The 19,824-nt window shown below is 36.7% G+C and overlaps 1 protein-coding gene across 4 annotated transcripts in view; it reads right to left on the bottom strand.

Annotated features, from left to right (window-relative positions):
• The window catches only part of VPS13B (vacuolar protein sorting 13 homolog B), a 595,475-nt gene that overhangs the window by 470,628 nt on the left and 105,023 nt on the right, over window positions 1–19,824 (bottom strand). For all 4 annotated transcript variants that reach the window (XM_040972638.1, XM_040972637.1, XM_040972639.1 and 1 more), the window contains exon 17: window positions 11,098–11,279. In XM_040972638.1, coding sequence (XP_040828572.1) covers window positions 11,098–11,279 — 182 coding nt within the window. The remainder of the gene's footprint in view (window positions 1–11,097; window positions 11,280–19,824) is intronic.

Below are 19,824 nucleotides of genomic sequence, written 5' to 3'. Positions count from 1 at the left end.
AATAATATTCAAATTTTCTTATTCTATTATTTCTGACTGTATTTCCCATTAAAATAATTTTGTATTAAATTATTTTATAAAATAATTATTTTGTATAAAATAATTTTACAGCACCTAAAAGAGAAAAATCCAAAGGCCTGGCTTTAAAAGCTGACGTGGCAGGGCCTTGTGCAATGGCTGTTAGCTAATTCTCCCCTTAAAAGCACCATGATCCCAAAAGGGCACTGGTTCATATCTCAGCTGCTCCACTTCAAATCCTGATCATGTCTGTGGCCTGGGAAAAGCAGTACAGGATGACCCAAAGATTTATGACCCTACACCCATGGGAGACATGAAAGAAGCTTCTGTCTCCTGATTTCAGATCAGCTCAGCTCTGGCCATTGCAGCCATCTGGGGAGTGAACCAGCAGACAGAAAATCTTTGTCTCTCCTCCTCTCTGTAAATTCTGCCTTTCCAATAAAAATAAATGTTTCTTAAAAAAAAAAAAAAAAAAAAAAAAGCTGAGTTGGCAAATAGTTATGGGATATTTCAGGAAAACACTACCTTGTTCTGAGCATAAATTTTCCCATCTGTAATGCAGGATACATGACCTGCCAACAGCAATATTACTGGAAAGAAGCCCATGAAATAAGCACATGAGAAATATCAACCTAAACTAGCCAAGCCAATTCAGACTATCTAAGTTAAGTCTTTGGGTATCCAGTCCCCATATTCTGTAGCTCACAGGAGGAAACAGCTTTGAAGACATGTGAAAAGTAAATGAAAAGGTTTCACATGTCTATATCCTATTGTTTTACACATCCATTTGCAGGAGAATGAATATACAGGATTCTGTACACCTGACATTGCCTCCTTAAATAACCAGGGAAATATGAAAAGGGTACCATGTATACATTCTTCCTGAAGCCCAAACAACTAGACCTAAATAAAGTCTTGAATTCTGTTCTGTCATCAACGCAATTACTTACAAACTCATCTGCTTTCTTTGCTTTCCTGGCTTATTGTTCCTCTATCAGCCCTCAGGTAAAACATTAGATCATCTAGACTCCAATCCAGACAGAGGTCAGTCATATCAGTGTTAGGGAACACATGGCCCTGCAAACACTTCCACAGTAACGTCCTCACAGGATGATTACTGCAAGACTCCAACTTGAAAAAGACAGGTCAATCACACCAGGCACTCAGGAAATAGTAATAAAGATATCACTTTTACAAATGAAAAACTCAATTAAAATCCAATGAAACAAGGTATTCACTTAGTCACATAAACATAACAGTACTTCACAAAATTCAAAAAAAATAAAAGATGATTTGGGTGAAAAAAGTTCAAATTCACATACTAGAGTTTATCAAAATAGTGATTGATAGAAAATGAGCATTCAGGAAACTGCACTTCAAAATTTTTGCGCAAAAAAAAAACATTTTAATTTTACACGACTTTGTGAAGTATCTCATAGATATTGCAAATCATCATACTCCAATTCAATTACCCCTACAAGGTATCATAGTTGAAGGGTATAAATATTTTTCTTACCTAACAGACCAATAATTCACTACACCAATAACCCATACAAGATAGATTAATAAAAATCAATGCAAAAAATCAAATATCTAAAAAAAATTTACATGCTAACGCTAAAGATTTATTTATTTTTATTGCAAAGTCAGATATACAGAGAGGAGGCGAGAGAGAGGAAGATCTTCCATCCGATGATTCACTCCCCAAGTGGCTGCAAAAGCCAGTGCTGTGCCAATCCAAAGTCAGTAGACAGGAACTTTCTCCAGACTCTCCAGTGGGTGCAGAGTCCCAAAGCATTGGGCCATCCTTGACTGCTTTCCCAGGCCACAAGCAGGGAGCTGGAGGGGAAGTGGAGCTGCTGGGATAACAACCGGTGCCCATATGGGATCCTGGCGTGTTCAAGGCGAGGACTTTTTAGCCACAAGGCCATGCCACCAGGCCCAGCATGTAAATTTTTAACATGCTTTTACTTTAGATCTTTGCAAGAGCTACAGAATCAGATTCATCACTATAGTTTAGATACATAATTCAACATTCACAAAGATATTCTCTTAATAGTTCTTCAACCAATTCATACAGGCCAGGCTTGAGGCACTGCAGATAAAGCTGAGTCTGCCAGTATCCCTTATCAGAGTGCCAGCTCAACTCCAGCTGCAACACTTCAGGTAAGAGTTCTCTAATAACATACCTGCAAGAGCCATGGATGATGGGCCCATGTCACACATGTGAGAGCCCATATGGAATTGCTAGCTCTTTATTTTGGGGAGTCCCGGCTGCTGTGGACATCAGGGGACAAAACCAGTGTTCACTTGCTGACTATTTTTTCTCTCTCCTTCACTCTAACTCTGCCGTTCAAATAAATGAACCTGCAAAAATTCATTTATAAAATAAAAACTAATGATTGATTATTCATATACTTTGTTGAGAATACTTTAAAGTTTATCAAAGAAAAGCTCTTGCCTAAAAATTTTGTGATTTTAATTCTTGACATTAAATTAGTATTCCAAATGTTGGAAGTCCAATGAAATCCAAAAATCTGAACTTCACTATATATGCATGGACATGAACATTGCCTTGTGTTGCTATGGATATGTTTTAAGAGTAACCCTGAAATGCTTATGCTTGAGGAGACAAAGCCAAACAGAAAGCAGTTAGGAAGTAATCAATGCAGTTCTCACGGTTCTTGTTAAGGAAGGCTGTTCCAAAGGAAGGCCATCCTATCCACTATATTTGTTCTGAAGACAGCCATGCTGTGACACAAACAGCAGTGCCCCAAACTAGAGCCAAATAGGAGTTTGTCTCATACTGTCTGAACCTTCTGCTAGTTGGAATTATGATCCACATAAACTTCTGTAAAATATCCACTCTCAAACACTGTGTCAGTGTAACATAAAATGGACTTATATATACATGAGCTTTGGCTCAGTTGGCTAATCCCCCAGCTCCATGCAAGAGATTCCCTCATGGTGCTGGTTCACATTCAGCAGCTTCACTTCCCACTTTCACCTTGGGACTCTGCAACAACGTGTGAACCCAGTGAAACCCAGTGGAGCCCAGTGGCTCCTGGCTTCAAACTGGTTCAGCTCCAGCCTCGCAGCCATTTAGGGAGTGAACCTACAGATGAAGATCTTTGTTTCTCCCTCTCTATAAATGTTTTTGCAACAAAAACAAATATATGTTTAAAAATCACTTTAGAAAGGTAACAAAAATGGCTCTGACTGTATTATCCCTTCCCCAACATCAGTCCAGGACAACACACAAATCATCGCTCTTGGCTCGTAGTCTCTATAGTAAGAAAACAGACCCAACTTCAGCATTCTCAAGACATTCCCCAGATTATTTTCTTCTCATTTCATGAAAAATATAGGTGGTATCTGTTACATTGCTCATGGTGAGCTGAAAATATAAGAGGTGGACGAGGATCACAGAGACAAACGCATAATATTACTGTGGCTTTAGATTTGTGGCCAGCAGAGATGTCTGACCAGACAACAGGACTGGGAAGCAGGAACAGTAGGAAAGTCTGCCACATTTGGATCCTAGACAGCTTATCCCACCAGTGTTGCAGCACTGCCCAAGGGTTACCCAGACAGGGTACCAATCATATAACTGATCAAAGTAGAATTCCAGAGGACCCAGCCATCTGTAGCATCAGACAGTGACCCTAATCAGTATCAGAACCCAGTGTGCAGCAATAGAGACCAGTCAGGTAATACAACCTAAATCCCTGCCAAACCAAAGCCTTCACAGTGCCAAAACAGTAGCTTGCCCTTATTGTAAATTACAGCCAGTGGTTTCACTCAACAAATTATAATCAGTATAAGCAACCACAGAGAACACACACAACCACCAAATCCAAATGGATAACCTGACAGCCAAGTCTGCCTTCCAGTAGTCACTATGAATGACAGACCATCCAGCATCCCAGACTAGAACAAACAGTAAATGTTCAAACCCACCAAAGCACATCTGAGAGGGCCAGAAAAAGAGGCTGAATTTTTATGCATGAAAAACAAGGCAAATATGCAAGGGTAACAATCATACAAATCTGACACCAACAAAACAAACTATTAATGCACCAAAAAAAAAACCTAAAAAAAACTGAAATCTATGAAAAGTTTTAGAAGTAACTCAGAGTAATTTTCCTAAAGAAGTTCAAGAAACTAAAATACAAGGAAAAATAAAATTTGGAAGACAACAAATTGAGAAGTGTAAAAAGAAAGCTGAAACTAAAACAGAAATCATACAGCTATTGACTAAAAACAGTGTTTCAACAGAAGGTTTCAAAAAATAAACAAGGGAACAAAAACACATCTAAAATTGTCATGAGGAACTTAAGCAAGAATGAATTTAAAAGGACAGAGAAAATCTGTAGGAGTTATGAAACACTACTGAGAAATAATAAATAACAATAAAGGGTAAAGAGAATGAGGGAGGTTCAGAAAGCATATCCAAAGAAAAAAATAAATGGAATAAATGAAAGTTTCCAAGACCTGAGAAAAGATGTCAAATACAGGTATAGGAAGCAGAGACTTTCAATCAAATTCAAACCAGGTGGACTTCATCCATATACGATAAGCAAATTGTCTAATATCAAAGAATTCTGAATGTAATAAATAATAAACCACATACACAAGTGCTAAATTTTAGCAAAAATTATAGGAGAGAGTGAGATAACACATACAAACTGCTTGAAGGAAAATTACTGGCAACCAAGAGTACTTCATGTTGCAAAGCTCTTCTAAAGTGAGGGCAGCATAAAAACTTGATCAGAGAAATAAAAGCTAAGGAACTTTATCAACAATAAGCTTGATATCCATAATTAATCAAGGGAGTTCTTTAAGCTGAAAAAGAAAAGTGGCTAAGTAATAGCAAAAGGCATAAGAAAGTATAAAAATAAAATCCAATGGTATTAATAAATGGAAAAGAGGAAGGGTGAGGCTAGCATTATGGCACAGCAAGCTAAGCTGCTGCCCTACGACACAGGCATTCCACACTGGAGTGTAGTCATGACTGTCCGCTTTCAATTAACCTCCCTAGCAATGTGTCTGGGAAAGCAGCAGACAATATCACCAGTATTTGCACCCTTGCCACTCATGCTGGAGAACCAGATGTAGTTCTGGACTCCTGGTTTTAGTCTGGACAAGCCCTGATTGTTGCAGCCATCTTTCTCTTTTTCTCTCACTGTCACTACATTTCAAAGAAGTGAAACTGAATAAAAACAAAGAATAGGGGTAGCCACATGTATCAGACAAAACAAACCTTAAGAGTAAAGTGTAAAAAAGATCATTCCATAACAGAACAGCAGTTGGTACATCAAGAGAATACAGAAATTATAAAGATTTTTACTACTGGGGGGTTGCATTGCGGCACCCCCCCCCCCCAGTAGTAAAGTGGGAAACTCTCTTTTTGTAACACTGGCATTCTAAATGGCTGCCAGTTTGAGTTTCACCTGTTCTACTTCTGATCCAGCTCCCTGCTAATGTGCCTGGGAAAGCATGCAAGAAGTCCCAAGTCTGTGGGCCCTGCCATTCAGAGGGAAGCCCTAAGAGAAGCTCCTGGCTGCTGGCTTTGGATTACCCAGCTACAGCCATTGTGGTGACTTGGGGAGTGAACCAGTAGATGGAAGATGTATTTGCTCACTTACTTACACTCTATCTCTCCTTCTCTCCCTCTACTCTGCCTTCTATCATGCTCATCTCTACCTTTCAAATACATAACCATTAAAAGAAAAAAAAATATTTACACAATCTGCATATCTTAATGTTTAAAGCAAATACTAAATGACCCAAAGGAAAAATAAAACCCAACATCATAAAATAAAATCCAACACCATAATGGAAAGGGAGTTCAATGTTCCAATTTCAGATAAGCCTAATAAAATATATATCAATCACCCATCCAACAATAACCAAACATACATGCTTCACAGAAACACTTCCCAGGACAGAACTCATGTTAGTTAGATTACAAGTCTAAATGCACAATTCATATCAATTATTTTGTTATGAAACTAGAAAAAGGTAAGATGAGAAATCCTGGAAAATTCAAATGTCTGCAGGAATTAAAATCTGTTATTTTTTAAAAATTAAAGGGAAAATTAAAAAATTATCTAGAAATGTTAGTATTCAATTAACCTAGTAGTTAGGACACTTGCATCCCACAGCAGTATATCTGGGTTTGATATCTAGCAATTCTGACTTCAGTTTCCTCATAACACAAACATTGGGAGGAGGCAGTTGTGGTTCAAGCAACTGGGGTTTTGCCACACACACGTAAGATCTAGAATGAGATCCAGCCTTACAAGTTCAGTTCCCTTGGCCATTGTGGGTATTTGGGGAGTTGGCCAGCAGATAAAAACTATTTCTTGTCCTTCAAATAATTTAAAAACTCAAAACTTTAAACACATCACACTGAACCCTATATGCCCGTAAAATTACAACTTCTCTGTTAAAAATAGGATTCAAATTTATGATGTTTCAGGAAGACTGGTTTGTGGTAATCTCATACACAGACAATGAAAACAACCTTACTAAAGATTTTCATAGGTAAGATAGTCCCAAGTAGTTTTCCAAAACCTACTGAGTTTGAAAAGTAATCTACAGGTAAAATTATATGAATTTTGAAATACTTACTAAGAAATACAGTGATGAATCCATAAAAGTTTTTTAAAATACTTTTAAGATTTCTTAAAAATATTATATGCAACTGCATGTATATGTATACAAGTAGGTTTCATTATAATTATCTGAAAAGTAAGATAGCTGTAACTGTAGGGTATTTATTCACAAACTTGTTTTGTCAGTCATCTGCCTTTTTAACCATTTATCACCTGCATTTCCTAAAATATCAGAGAAGCATAATATTTAAGAAGAACTTCGCATCAAAATATTTTGTAACATCATCTATGTTGTTTTCTAAAAGTATATTTTAAATTTTAACTTCTTAAACAAACAAAACTCAAGATCAAAAGCATTATCTTCCAATTCCTCCTTTTCCCAGCCTAACAATCACACATCTACTACCTGTCAGTATAAGCTTGTCTATTCAAAACATTTCATGTAAATGGAATCAAACCTCATGGATTTTTATTCTCAGCTTCTTCCACTGAGTGTGGAATTTTCACGGTCCATCCGTATTGCAGCATCTACCAATGACTCCCTTCATTGATTGTCCGAACACTATTCCATTGCACAGATACATCACACAGTTCACTGAGCAGCTGCTAGCCACTTTCCTATTTCCAAATGTGAGTACTCTAAAAATACAACACCATGAACTCATTACACAAAACATTTTTAACATGATTTTGAAGTGAATAAAGGCTATATAATGCTATTGCTTGGATATAATTTGACTTAATTACAGCAAAAGCAAACAAAAATCTAAAGGTAACAGTCCTGGAAAGGTGAGGGATTGATTCAATCATATTGTTTACCAGGTAGGCTTAATGAGTTTCTCAGCTCATTAGGAGCTTGCACCGCCAAGGCAGTTCTTAGGATAGGATTGATTATGCAAACAGAGGCTTGGAAGTACTTGGATCTTAGTTCACCATGTAGTCATTCCTCCGTACATGATTCACAACTGCCAGCCTCCAATCTCACTAGCAGCCAAATCAATGTGACCACAACATCTTGCTCTGTGACCCTGAAATTGTCAAGCCCTGAGTAGCATGTTCTAGGTATTCAGTGATAGTAAAAACTGACTGACTGACACACATACCTACTGACTTATAACTCAATACTTAAACTTTTGAGGAAATATCAAATTGCTTTATAATGTAACACCTATGTTATTCTGTCAAAAATAAAAACATATAAATTTCAAACAAATGGAAAGTTGAAATGAAGAATAAAAATTATTAAAATATCATAGGAAAAACAGTGCAAAAAGGAAATGAGAGCTAAAATGTTTAAACAACCTCAATTACAGGGAAGGTCCTTTGGCCCATCACTGAAGATGTCACTTGGGCCTTCTGAACCTACTTTCAAAATATCTGGGTTTCAGACACAATCCCATCTCAACTCTAGCTTCCTACCAATGCACACACTTAGAAGCAACAGGTAATTATACACACCTAAGCTGCTGCTGTCCCATTGGAAATACAGACTAAGTCCCACTCCCACTTTCAGCTTGGTCCATCCTCCCTGTTTCAGGATTCTAGGGGTGAACTAATGGATGGGAGCCTCTGATTATCCTGCTTTAGTCTCTCTTTAAGAATATACAAAAACTGGGGGCCAGCATGGTAGTCTAATGGCTAAATCCTTGCCTTGTATCCACTGGGATCCCATATACATGCCAGTTTGTATTCCAGTTACTCCACTTCCCATCCAGCTCCCTGCTTGTGGCCTGGGAAAACAGTAGAGGATGGCCCAAAGCTTGGGACCCGTTACCCTCATGGGAGACACAGCAAAAGCTCCAGGCTCCTGGCTTTGGATTAGCTTAGCTCCAGACATTGCAGCCACTTAAGGAGTAAACCAGTGGACAGTGGATGAAAGATCTTTCTATCTTCTTCTCTGCATATTTCCCTGATAAAAAAATCTTTTAAAAAATAAACAGAAAAATTTCTAAAACAAAAACAAAATTACATTCATATGACTGAATTGAATTTACAAGTTAAAAAATACATTACCAGTTTGGAAATATCTACCAACCAGGATATCCACATTCCATGTCATACTACCTAGATTTGAGTCCTGTTTCTGTTGTTGATTCTAGCTTCCCGCTAAAGCAAATATTGGGAAGCAGCAGTGAGGCTCAAGTGGTTGCAACCTTGCCATGCATTTGAAGCACCCAAACTGAATTCCCAGCGCCCAGATCCAGTTTGGCCCAATCACAATTCAGCCATTACAGTGATCTGAGGAGCAAACCACTGGTTAAGGCTGCTTCTGTCTGTCTCTCTTTTTCTCCCGTTACATCCTATGCTAAGGCAAACATCTAATCCATAAAGAAAGGTAGATTATAAGCAAAAAACTAAAAGAGACAGTTCAAATACAAACCAAAAGCAAGCCTTTAAGAACTAGGTTAACATAAGAAAAAGAAATGAGTCAAAAGAGAAAATCATACATTTAATATGAACATCATTCAAAATGACAATAAATATATAAGCAAGCAATGAAATGGAATTCAGGGGATTAAAAGACCTCCAAATGTTCTAACAACAAAAAGTGAACAAGTACTGGGTTAAACAATACATGTCTAATTAATCACCATCCATTATGGAATCCTTAACCTGGCAATAAAATAGCTTCAGGATTTTATACTACTTACCAACTAGATCAAATAAATTATTATTTTGAATCAAATTGGAAAAAAAAGACAAAGTTTTCTGCTTAACTGTTACTAAATTATAAAAATTAAGTCAATATATCTAATATTAATAAACAAGTTTTAAATTTTAACAAATAATTAACTCGCATAGGATATAAAATAAGTGTTTTCCACAGTAAAGGAAAATGTGCTCACAATTCTAAGCATCTTTTTCTATTTCACCAGAATAACTAAATTGTAGACAACATCTCAAATACACAGACTGGTCTCCTCAAACATCATCCAAGTATGCAGTGCAGTTACATCTCTACTTCCAGATCAAAGATGGACTACTAATGAAACCGGTAGCTGTATCCTGACAATAGGTTGCTGGACTCTTTACCATTGTCCATGCCAGCAATGATGAGCATGTGACTGTTGATGAAGAAGAACTATGCTATAGTAATAATATAGGGAAACTCAGTGGTTGGGAGGGAATTAAGGAAGAGATAGGGGAAATCCCAGGGCTTATGAAACTGTATCATAGACAGACAATAATTTAAAAAGAAATAAAAATAAGTTTTTATAAAATGTCATCCAAGTAAGCAAAAATAATAAATTACATTACAATTAAATGGAAAAATGATTTCATGAAAATATAAAGCATAGCCAGAGATTTTTGTCAGCCAGCAAAATTAGATGTATTGATTTAAAACTTGGTGTATTAATTTACGTATTAGATAATTTAACTTTTCAAATAAAAACAAAACTGAGGTTCCACCTAACACCAGAAAGAATCACCCATATACAGAAAATTACCAACAACACCTATTGGTGAGGTGAGAGAAAAGGGAAACCTACTCCACTGCTGGTGGGAACGCAGGCTAGTGCAGTCACTACGTTACTCAGTATGGAGAACACTTAGGCAATTAAAAATTCACCCACCATATGACCCAGCAATACCACTTCTAGGAATATATCCAAAAGACTTGTTACTTGACAAAGCAACATGCACCCCAATGCTTATTACAGCACAATCAACACTCAAAAGAACATGGAAGCAATCTAAGTGCCCTTCAACAGAGGACTGGCTCATCTACACTATGGAATACTACTCGGCGATTTAAAAAAAATGAAATATATTACTTTGTGGCCAAATGGGCCAAACTAAACACCATTCATCATGCTGAGGGAAATTAGCCATTCCCAAAAGGTCAGATATCATGTTTGACCTAATATGATATGTCAAGTCTAGAGAAATCATATGTGAATCTTACTCTATGTTAATCAATGTTATTTCATTTCCCTGTACCTAATGTAACAAGAACTTGTGATATAATTCATTAGTCAACTATCCACAGGAGTTGATTGTTTATAATCACCTGAGATGGTCAATGTCCACTCTATCACTGTTTTTGGTACTGCCCATAAACAACTAAGATCTAATCCTCACTGTACCTACTTAAAGACCTCAGGAATCAAGAATTAACCTACAACGAACTGTCAGTCTCCTACATGGCTGAGAGAAACTCCAGTGGAAGCATGATGGACTTGGGAAAATTCATGATGGACACACATTATGAATCTAGAGGGGAGTGGCGGGGAGGGAATTTGGGGGAGAGGTAGGGGAAAGCCCACTGCCAACTAAATTGTATCAAAAAACAATAAAATAGAAAAGATAATTTAATTTTTAGACATAAGTCAAAAATGTTCACTTTCAAAAAAACAGTACAACTTGAGCATAGTACACATATGGATTTGAATGATAAAGTACTACTGTCTTTTCTTATGAATTTTCCATAGCATTGACAAGAATATTGTGCTCTTACCTGTATTTTGGAAGACTTCATTCATCAAAGCTTCATTTACTCCTGAAGAGCTAAAATTCCCAATATGAGACCAACTCTGATAGATTGCTTGCAGCAGAAGTGTCTGTGCTCTTGTAGCTTGAATTGTGAGATTTGGAAGTTCAAATATACCCTCAGTTACAGCAATCTGAGATCTTTTAGACCTACACAAGTAATGAAATAACAAAACAGTATAGTGGCTTATAAACAATGATAGAACAAATAAATCAGTCTGCACACAAAATAAGGGTTTACATTCAGAATATTATGAAGTAAATTAAATCTTCTAACATTATTTTAGAAACCTAACATAAAATATAAAACAGCATATATAGAATTATATGTAACTATAATTATAAGTTCTCAATCATGTCAATTATCAAAAGTAACAATGAAAATAATATGGTAGAATGATAGGTGTTTATCAAAGGTCCATGTACTGAAGGCTTGATTCTCAAAATATTAAGTTAATGACTAACATTAAAATCAAGTAAAAATAGTTTTATACAGAGTATGTATAAAAATTGGGCCTATAAGATTTCTTTATGTCATTTGAAGCAAGCCATCAGAAGGTAGTTTTCTTGGAAGACAAGTTATAAGCACTAAGTGGGGCTTATCTTCGTCTGCCTCACACCTCCCCAAGTGAATGTACCTCCATACACACCACACCACTGCCACTCTCACCAGATTCCTGGACCAACGGGGCTGTGCAATGTTGAACTGTTAAACTCCAAAACAGTAAATTTAAACCGTCTCTCCTCCTAAGCACTTTCCACACATTTTAGTAAAATCAACAAAAAAAGCTAATTCATCTTTTAATTATTACACATATCTACGTAAATATGCATTGTTTAAACATTTTGCATCTATTAACTCATCAATAAAGTATATAGGCAAAAAAGCTGGATATACAATGTAGAAGAATGAATCAGATTTCTATTTCACTGTACATGAAAATTAACTCAAAAAGGACCAATGACCTAGACGTAAGACATGAGATTATGAATAAAACAAAATGTAGGGAAAACACTTAACATTAGGAAAGGAAAATATTTTTTGAGTAAGAACCCAAAATCCAAAAGCAAATCTAGACAAAACAGATGATGACAAACTAAGAAACACAGCAAAGGAAACAACAGAATGAGAACCAATGGAAACGGAGAAAATACATGAAAGCTTTTTAATTCAATAAGGATTAATATCCCAAATATACAGAACTCAAAAAATACAACAGCAGACATTTTAGCAATCCCATTAAGCAACGAGCCAGGATCTGAACAGACATTACTCAAAGAAAATATAACTGGCCAACAAACACAAAAAAAACTTAAAAGCATTAGCCATCACGGAAATACAAACCAAAATCACAATGAGACATCAATAAAATGACTGATTTTTTTTCAAAAAGTAAAAACGCTTGAGGAGGTGGAAATAGGTCTTAAACATGTTGAGTAGGAATATAAATTTTTTTGCAGATTTACTTATTTTTATTGGAAATACAGGTGATACAAAGAGGATGAGAGATAGAAAGGAAGTTTTTCATCCGGTGGTTCACTCCAAGAGGCAACAATGGCTGGCACTGAACCAATCCAAAGCCAGGAGCCAGGAGCTTCTTCCAGGTCTCCCACACAGGTGCAAGGTCCCAAGTCTTTGGGCCGTCTTCAACTGCATTACCAGGCCACAAGCAAGGAGCTGGATGGGAAGCAGGGCTGCCGGGATTAGAACCACCACCCATACGGGATCCTGGTGCGTTCAAGACAGACTTTAGCCGCTAGGCTACTGCACCAGGCCGAAGAATAAAAATACTCAGAGCAACTACAGAAAACAGTATAGGAACTCCTCAATAAATTGGAAACAGAACTGACAGATGATCCATCAGTGTCACTGAAACATGTATTCCAAAGTCATTAAATCATATTGAACTGAAACCTGCACTCTGTTTATTGTTGCGCTATGCTTAACATCTAATATATGGAATCAACCATGGATCCATCAAAGGTTGAGTAAACATGTGGCATGCATATACAATGGTTTATTACTGAGCCACGAAAAAGAATGAAATTAAGTCTTTTCAGTAAAATGGATTAAGAACCAGAAGACACTTAAGTGAAATTAGCTAAATACAGGAAAAGAAGCACCACAATTTCTCCCTCATATCAAAATTTTTAAAAATCCTGTACCAGAGTAAAAGTACATATTCTGAGATGGATTTAGTCATCCTTCTGTTTCTTCACCCTCACAAACTTCAATGATTTATCACTTTCCCAATCACATCCACATACAGAGACCTATACAACTCCTGTCCATCACGTCAAAAGCTTCCTACTCCACTTACGATAACCATTGCTATGGACATAAATTCAAAATAGATAATACTAAAGGCTCAGCGTGATAGTCCAGTGCCTAAGGTCCTCGCCTCAGACACACCAGGATCCCATATGAGTGCTGGTTCATGTCTCCACTGCTCCACTTTCCATCCACCTCCCTGCTTGTGACCTGGGAAAGCAGTCAAGGATGGCCCAAAGCTTTGAGATCCTGTACCCATGTGACCAAACCAGACGACGATCCTGGCTCCTGGATTGGCTCAGCTCTAGTCGTTGTAGCCACTTGGGGAGTGAATCATCAGACAGAAGATCTTCCTCTCTGTCATACCTTCTCTGTGTAAATCCGGTTCTCAATAAAAATAAATAAATCTTTAAAAAAATAAAAGTAGTAATCAGCATTGCCCAAGGATTCAGCACAGTGTGAATGAAGCCAATTGGGAAAACATTCACAGTCATGTATACAAAACATGAAAATAGATATAAATTCTTCTCCTTTTCAATTCTATGGTAGCAGTTATATCCCACAAGTCTCTCTGGCCCAAGAAATCAAGGTCCTGGGAAGAAAAAGTACTGAGTATACAGACAAAGCCTCAACGATTTGTAGGTTAATAACACTAATGCAGCACCCGAAAAGTATAGAGAGGTGAAGGAAGTAGAAAAATGCTTATGCAAACAACGTTCGTATTTTCCTAAATGTGAAAAAAACTAGAAATGCAAAAACCTAAGAGTTCAACAAAACCTCCAACTTTGAGAATATAAAGAAAGTAGAGTGTTTCGCCTCATAGTTGGGAGACCAGTGAAGATGGCTGCATCACCACAGTAAAGTATAGGGGCTGGACTCCCGGCTCTACCTCCCAATTCCAACTTCCTAACAATGCAGACCCTCAGAGCCAAGACTGAGTTTTCACTTTGTAGTTTTTTTTTTTTTGTGGGGGGGGTTGTTTTAATTTTTTTTTTTAGGTTCATAAAGACAAACTGTAATATACTTGCTGCTATTTTATCTACTTATGTCCCAGATTAAGCCTAACTGTTTTCAAGATTCAAGTTGAAGCTGTTCTCTAAAAAATACCAGCAAATACTAATTGCCTATTCCATAGCCCACTATTATTTTTGAAACATTTTAGCAATTTTAAACTGTCAATGAACACAGCAAAAAAATTAAAAATTAAAAATCTGTCTTCATGCAGCTTACACACCAATGCAGGACACAGTTCTAGCAATCTAATTATATAAGTTATAAACAGCACTGAAAATACGAAGTGCAAAACCGATGAAACGAGATTGCTGTTGAGTGAGCAATTTCATGTATAGTACCTAGATCTTACTATAAGGACAGAAACCTGGGAAATCCTAAAACAAATTAAGAGACAAATATGTTAGCTTTGTAAAGTGCTTCAGGCAGACCCAATAGTTTGCAGTAGAACTGGACCTGGGAAATCAAAACACAAAACAAAGAAGCCTATGTATTCATTTGATAAGGTGCTCATTCATTTGGTTTTCTAGAACTTCTAGCTATAAGAAATATCTCAACAGGATTTACATGCTGACTCAGGTAAGATTCCATCTAAATCTGATTCAACAGGGCTTGATTTAAAAGGTACCTGCATTTTTTAATATCTCTTAACTTCATCCTATGGGTTTATCTTGCAAGAACTTACAAATAAAACACTGGACTACAAGTGTGCCAGTATTAAAATGGTAGAATCTGCAGATGACAGGGTCTTTTAAAGGTAATTAGATCTTGGAGGCAAAGCCCAAGTAAGGGATTAATGCAATGTGATCAACCTGGTAGAAGTTAACCGTGTCCCAGAAAGCAGGTTGTTACAAGTGGGTCTGATCCTTCATCAGTCTCCTCCTTCCTGTCTCACCACGAGATTCCTCCCTTACGCTCCTACCAAGATGCCATACATTTATTGTGGGAGCCAGTGGCTGAAACCATGATGCTGCCCGATTGTGAAGTTCCGCACAAATACTTAGTAAAGAAAAGTGTTTAGTGAGCTTAAGTCACTGAAGTATTCTGTAACAGCAACACAAATCAGACTATTAAACCCTACATTCAATCTTTTGCAATTAAGATACTATATGTAGGGGGGGGTGGGAACTAATTCCGGCAAAAACTACAATTTAGTTTTACCGGGGAAAAAAGTGGGGCTGGCGAAGTGGTACAGTGCAGCATGCTGACTTTCCACCTATAATATCAGCATCCCACATGAGAGCCAATACATGTCCCAACTGCTTGGCTTCAGATCCAACTCCCTGCTTATCGCCTAGGAAAAGAGCAGAGGATGGCCCAAGTTCTTGAGATCTTGCACCCATGTGGGACACCAGGAAAAAGCTCCCAACTGTGGATCAACTCAGCTACAGCCGTTTGGCCATTTGAGGAGTCAACCACCAGAAGGAAGAGCTCCGTCTCTTCTCTCTGTAAAACTTGTCTGTCTTTCAAATAAAACTCCATAAATTTTTTAGAAAAGTTAAAAATTTGTTTCTAGGCTTAATTTCCTATTCAAAGCCAGGTATACTAGAGTAAGCATCTGACTAAAAGCCAGTTAATATATCCTACACCACAGTATCTGAGTTTCTGCTCCCATCCAACCTCCTCCAATTGCAGATCCTGAAGGCAACAGTTTTGCCTCAAGTAACTGGGCTTCTGACACCTATATGAGAAACAGGGAATTCAATCCAGTCCAGGGCACTGCAAGCATCTGGAGAGGAAACCAGCGAACCAAAATACTTTTTGGTTTTCAAGGTTTATTTATTTTTATTGGAAAGGCAGATATACAGAGAGGAGGAGAGACAGAGAGGAAGATCTTCTGTCTGATGATTCACTACTCCCCAAGTGGCCAATCCAAAGCCAGGAGTCTCTCCCAGGTCTCCTACACTGGTGCAAGGTTCCGAGGCTTTGGGCCTTCCTCAACTGCATTCTCAGCCCACGAGCAAGGAGCTGGGTGGATGGGAAGCAGGGCTACCAGGTTAGAACCGCCACCCATATGGGATCACAGCACATTCAAGGTGAGGACTTTAGCCACTAGGCTACCGTGTCAGGTCCTCTGCCTTTTTTTGCAAAAAAAATTGCAAAAGAAATCACATCTTGTCCCTCTGTGCGATGTTCTTGATTTTTTGTTCAAAATCTTCAAAAATAATTAATTTTTACTTATGCATTTTTCAATAACTTTGTTAGAACATTTAAAAATCAAATCTCTTGCAGTAGCATGTAGTTGCTAATAATTTGACAGATTTTTAAATGTTTCTAAAAGTCATTAAAATGAAATACTTATACATTCTTATGTGTCAGTGAAGCTGTATTGATTACTGCATATCAAATAATCTAACATACACATAATTTTATATTCTTGATTATTAACTACTCCAATTAAGAGAAAATACATTTGTCTTTTTTAACATGGCTTATTTCATTCTTCTCCAATTTTTAAAATTTTTGTAAGTTTATTTTTATTTATTTGAAAGTTACAGTGAAAGACAGAGACAGAGCACAACCTTCCATTGTCTGGTTTACTCCCCAAATGCCTGCCACAACCAAATCCTGGGCTGGATAAAGCCAGGAATGCTGTTCCGATCTGCCATGTGGGTGGTGGGGACTCAAGTACTGGAGCTATCATTTGCATCCTCCTAGGGTGAACAGCAGCATGCAGCTGGATCGGAAGCAGCAACAGCCCACTTTGCTGCAAGCTACCCCACAAGAATAGATTAATAGGATGCTAGGACAATCAGGGAACTGGGAACTCTTTCTCTATATAATATAAAAACAAACAGCTAATCAAAGCACTTCATCCTCATTCAGGTACACTGTTACAATCAGGAGGCCCTCTACTGTAGCAAAGGCTGTGTTCTTTTAACTACCGCAATAATTATTTGTAAGGCAAATTACAGATGGAATTCTTTATACAAGAGGGTCTTTACTACTTCACAATACACTCAGCTACTGTTATCGTATTCTAACTTTCAATCCATCATATGCCACATAAAATAGTTCCCAAAAGGGTAACGCAGAATAAAAAGAAAACTTCAATAAATGCAAATTTGTGAAGACTTCTATTCTACATTTTAGTGATTCCCAAGGGCAGATGTAATTTCTTGGTCTGATTTAATACAAAAAAAATAGTAATTCACTTATTGCAAAAGATTTTACTAAAAACGGGCTAATTATAACCTGCACATATAACATGCTTTGGATCTGTTTTGTTCTTCAGCCATAACTGATCACAAAAGTATATTTCATTATACTTATATTACATAACCTAGTGGAATTTCACCTAAAACAAATGATAAATGATCTGTCAAAAAGATGATATCTTACACAATGTATCTGCTATTGATGTTATTAATATAATAGCACCATTTTTTTTCTCTTGGCTTTGTCAATTATGAAATGTCAGCAAGTTACCAAATATACAAAGCACCAAGTAGTCATGTATCTACTATTCAATTCAAAGAAATACATTGCTCAAGAAATTTTCAAACATCAATAGCTTTTACACTTTTTAAAACTATTTGAGGGACCCATTAAAACTACAATAAATGTGTAGTTCTTCTGATTTATACTGCTCCACATTCATTAAACTTTGTTTAAAATAAGACTCAATATAAATTCATAGAAAATATCTAACTTGTGGATTCACTGCATTTTTTGAATTATCATTGAGTCTATTTTAACATTAAAGTTGATTAATATAAAGTAACTTAACAAATGCCCATCTCTCATATCCAGAAATATCCAGAATTCTTAGTCTAAACATGTGCTGATTTTACAGAACAGGTTTTAAACTATCAATTCAAACATTACTCTCTAGAGAAAAATAAATCCTAGTGTAACTAGCGGGATAAACAACTCATTAAAACTCAACTTGGACAAACTCCAGGATAAATTGAAACTAACAAGAGCAAGTAGGCCTGAATGTATGGTAGCATAGAGTGAGAATCAATATGCCCTAATTAACAAATGCTATAAAATAAGTCTGTCTGTACTATTTACTCACAAGCACACAGCTCAAGAAATTTCTGGATGACTATTTCTTATAAAGAAATCATTCCTTCAATATTAAAAAAATTGAACTGTACTCTTAATACTAAGATAGAAATATTAAACAATCCACTTAACCTTATAGGAATATCATAAAATTTTTGCCATATAATACACTTAAAAAACACCTATCCATTCTTCCACAATCAACCACACCTCAAAGCAACTGAAGGAATATTCTAATAGCTGTATCTAAAGACTTGATGTGAAATTCACAAATGCAAAAATTCAACCTGTAAATCAAGATTAGTTCATTTTCCAAACTAGTATCGGTACAACTCAGAATCGATAGCAATTCAAAAAAAGAATTTTATATATTTATGACAACTTAAACATCAACATTCACTGAACAGAAAAACATTTTTAAGACCCGAAAGAGGCACTTGGGAAGTAAATCAGTATACGGAAGGTCTTCCTCTCTGTCTCTCCACCTCTCTTTATATCTGACTTTCCAATAAAAATAATTTTTTTTTAAATTTAAAGCCTCAGAACAGAAATGAGAAACATGATAGATCCTAATGTCTAACTTCTACCCAATGTTTTTGCTATTTAAAAAGAAAATGGCTACAATATGAACAGAGATATGTGAGATCTCTTCATATTAAAAACCATGAGTTTTTTCTGAAACCTCCAATCTTCCTCACACAGCTGTGTCTCCTCCACAGGTGATAAACTTCAGTATCATTATCCCACTAATGATACATATTGTTTCTCATTAGCTCATTGTATCTTCTTGATAAGTTGTATACAATAGTGTAAATATGCCATTATTTATTTACCTTGTCAATGGGTTTCTTAACCAATTTGAAATTGGAAAGGTCTTATTCTCAATGCATCTCCTTAATTTTATTTAATTCAGAGGGAAACAGAAGTGAAGACAGAATCGGACAGAGCCACTACCCACTGGCTCACACCTCAAATGCCCCTAAAAGCCTGAAGATGGAACAGTAGGAAGCCTGACACCAAGAACCAGAAATTTAGTTTGGGTCTCTCATTTTTGTGGCAAGGATCCAAGTATCTGTTCCATTACTTACTGTTGCCTAGGGCATACATTAGCAGACACCTGGAATGAGGAGCAGAAAGCAGAATCCCAGCACTTCTATTTGAGATGTGAATATCCCACACACTACCTTAACCTATGCATCAAATGGCCACCTCATGACAAAATGCTTATATCTAAAACATTTTAAAAGAAAATCCTCCTATATCTTAGAAGAAAAGACAACCTTTTAAGATCAGTCAAGCAAGTTCAACAGGCACTCACTAGAGATGTATACATTAAACACATGAAAAAGACCTGTATCTACTCATCAGGGAAAATCAAAAGCACAATGAAGGGCAGGTATT

Source organism: Ochotona curzoniae, unplaced genomic scaffold (genome assembly GCF_017591425.1).
Source record: "Ochotona curzoniae isolate NIBS_2020 unplaced genomic scaffold, NIBS_Ocur_1.0 contig_2318, whole genome shotgun sequence".
In the NCBI taxonomy this organism is placed as follows: domain Eukaryota; kingdom Metazoa; phylum Chordata; class Mammalia; order Lagomorpha; family Ochotonidae; genus Ochotona; species Ochotona curzoniae.
The sequence above is the reverse complement of the archived record's forward strand: the minus strand, read 5'-3'. Positions and strand labels throughout refer to the sequence as shown.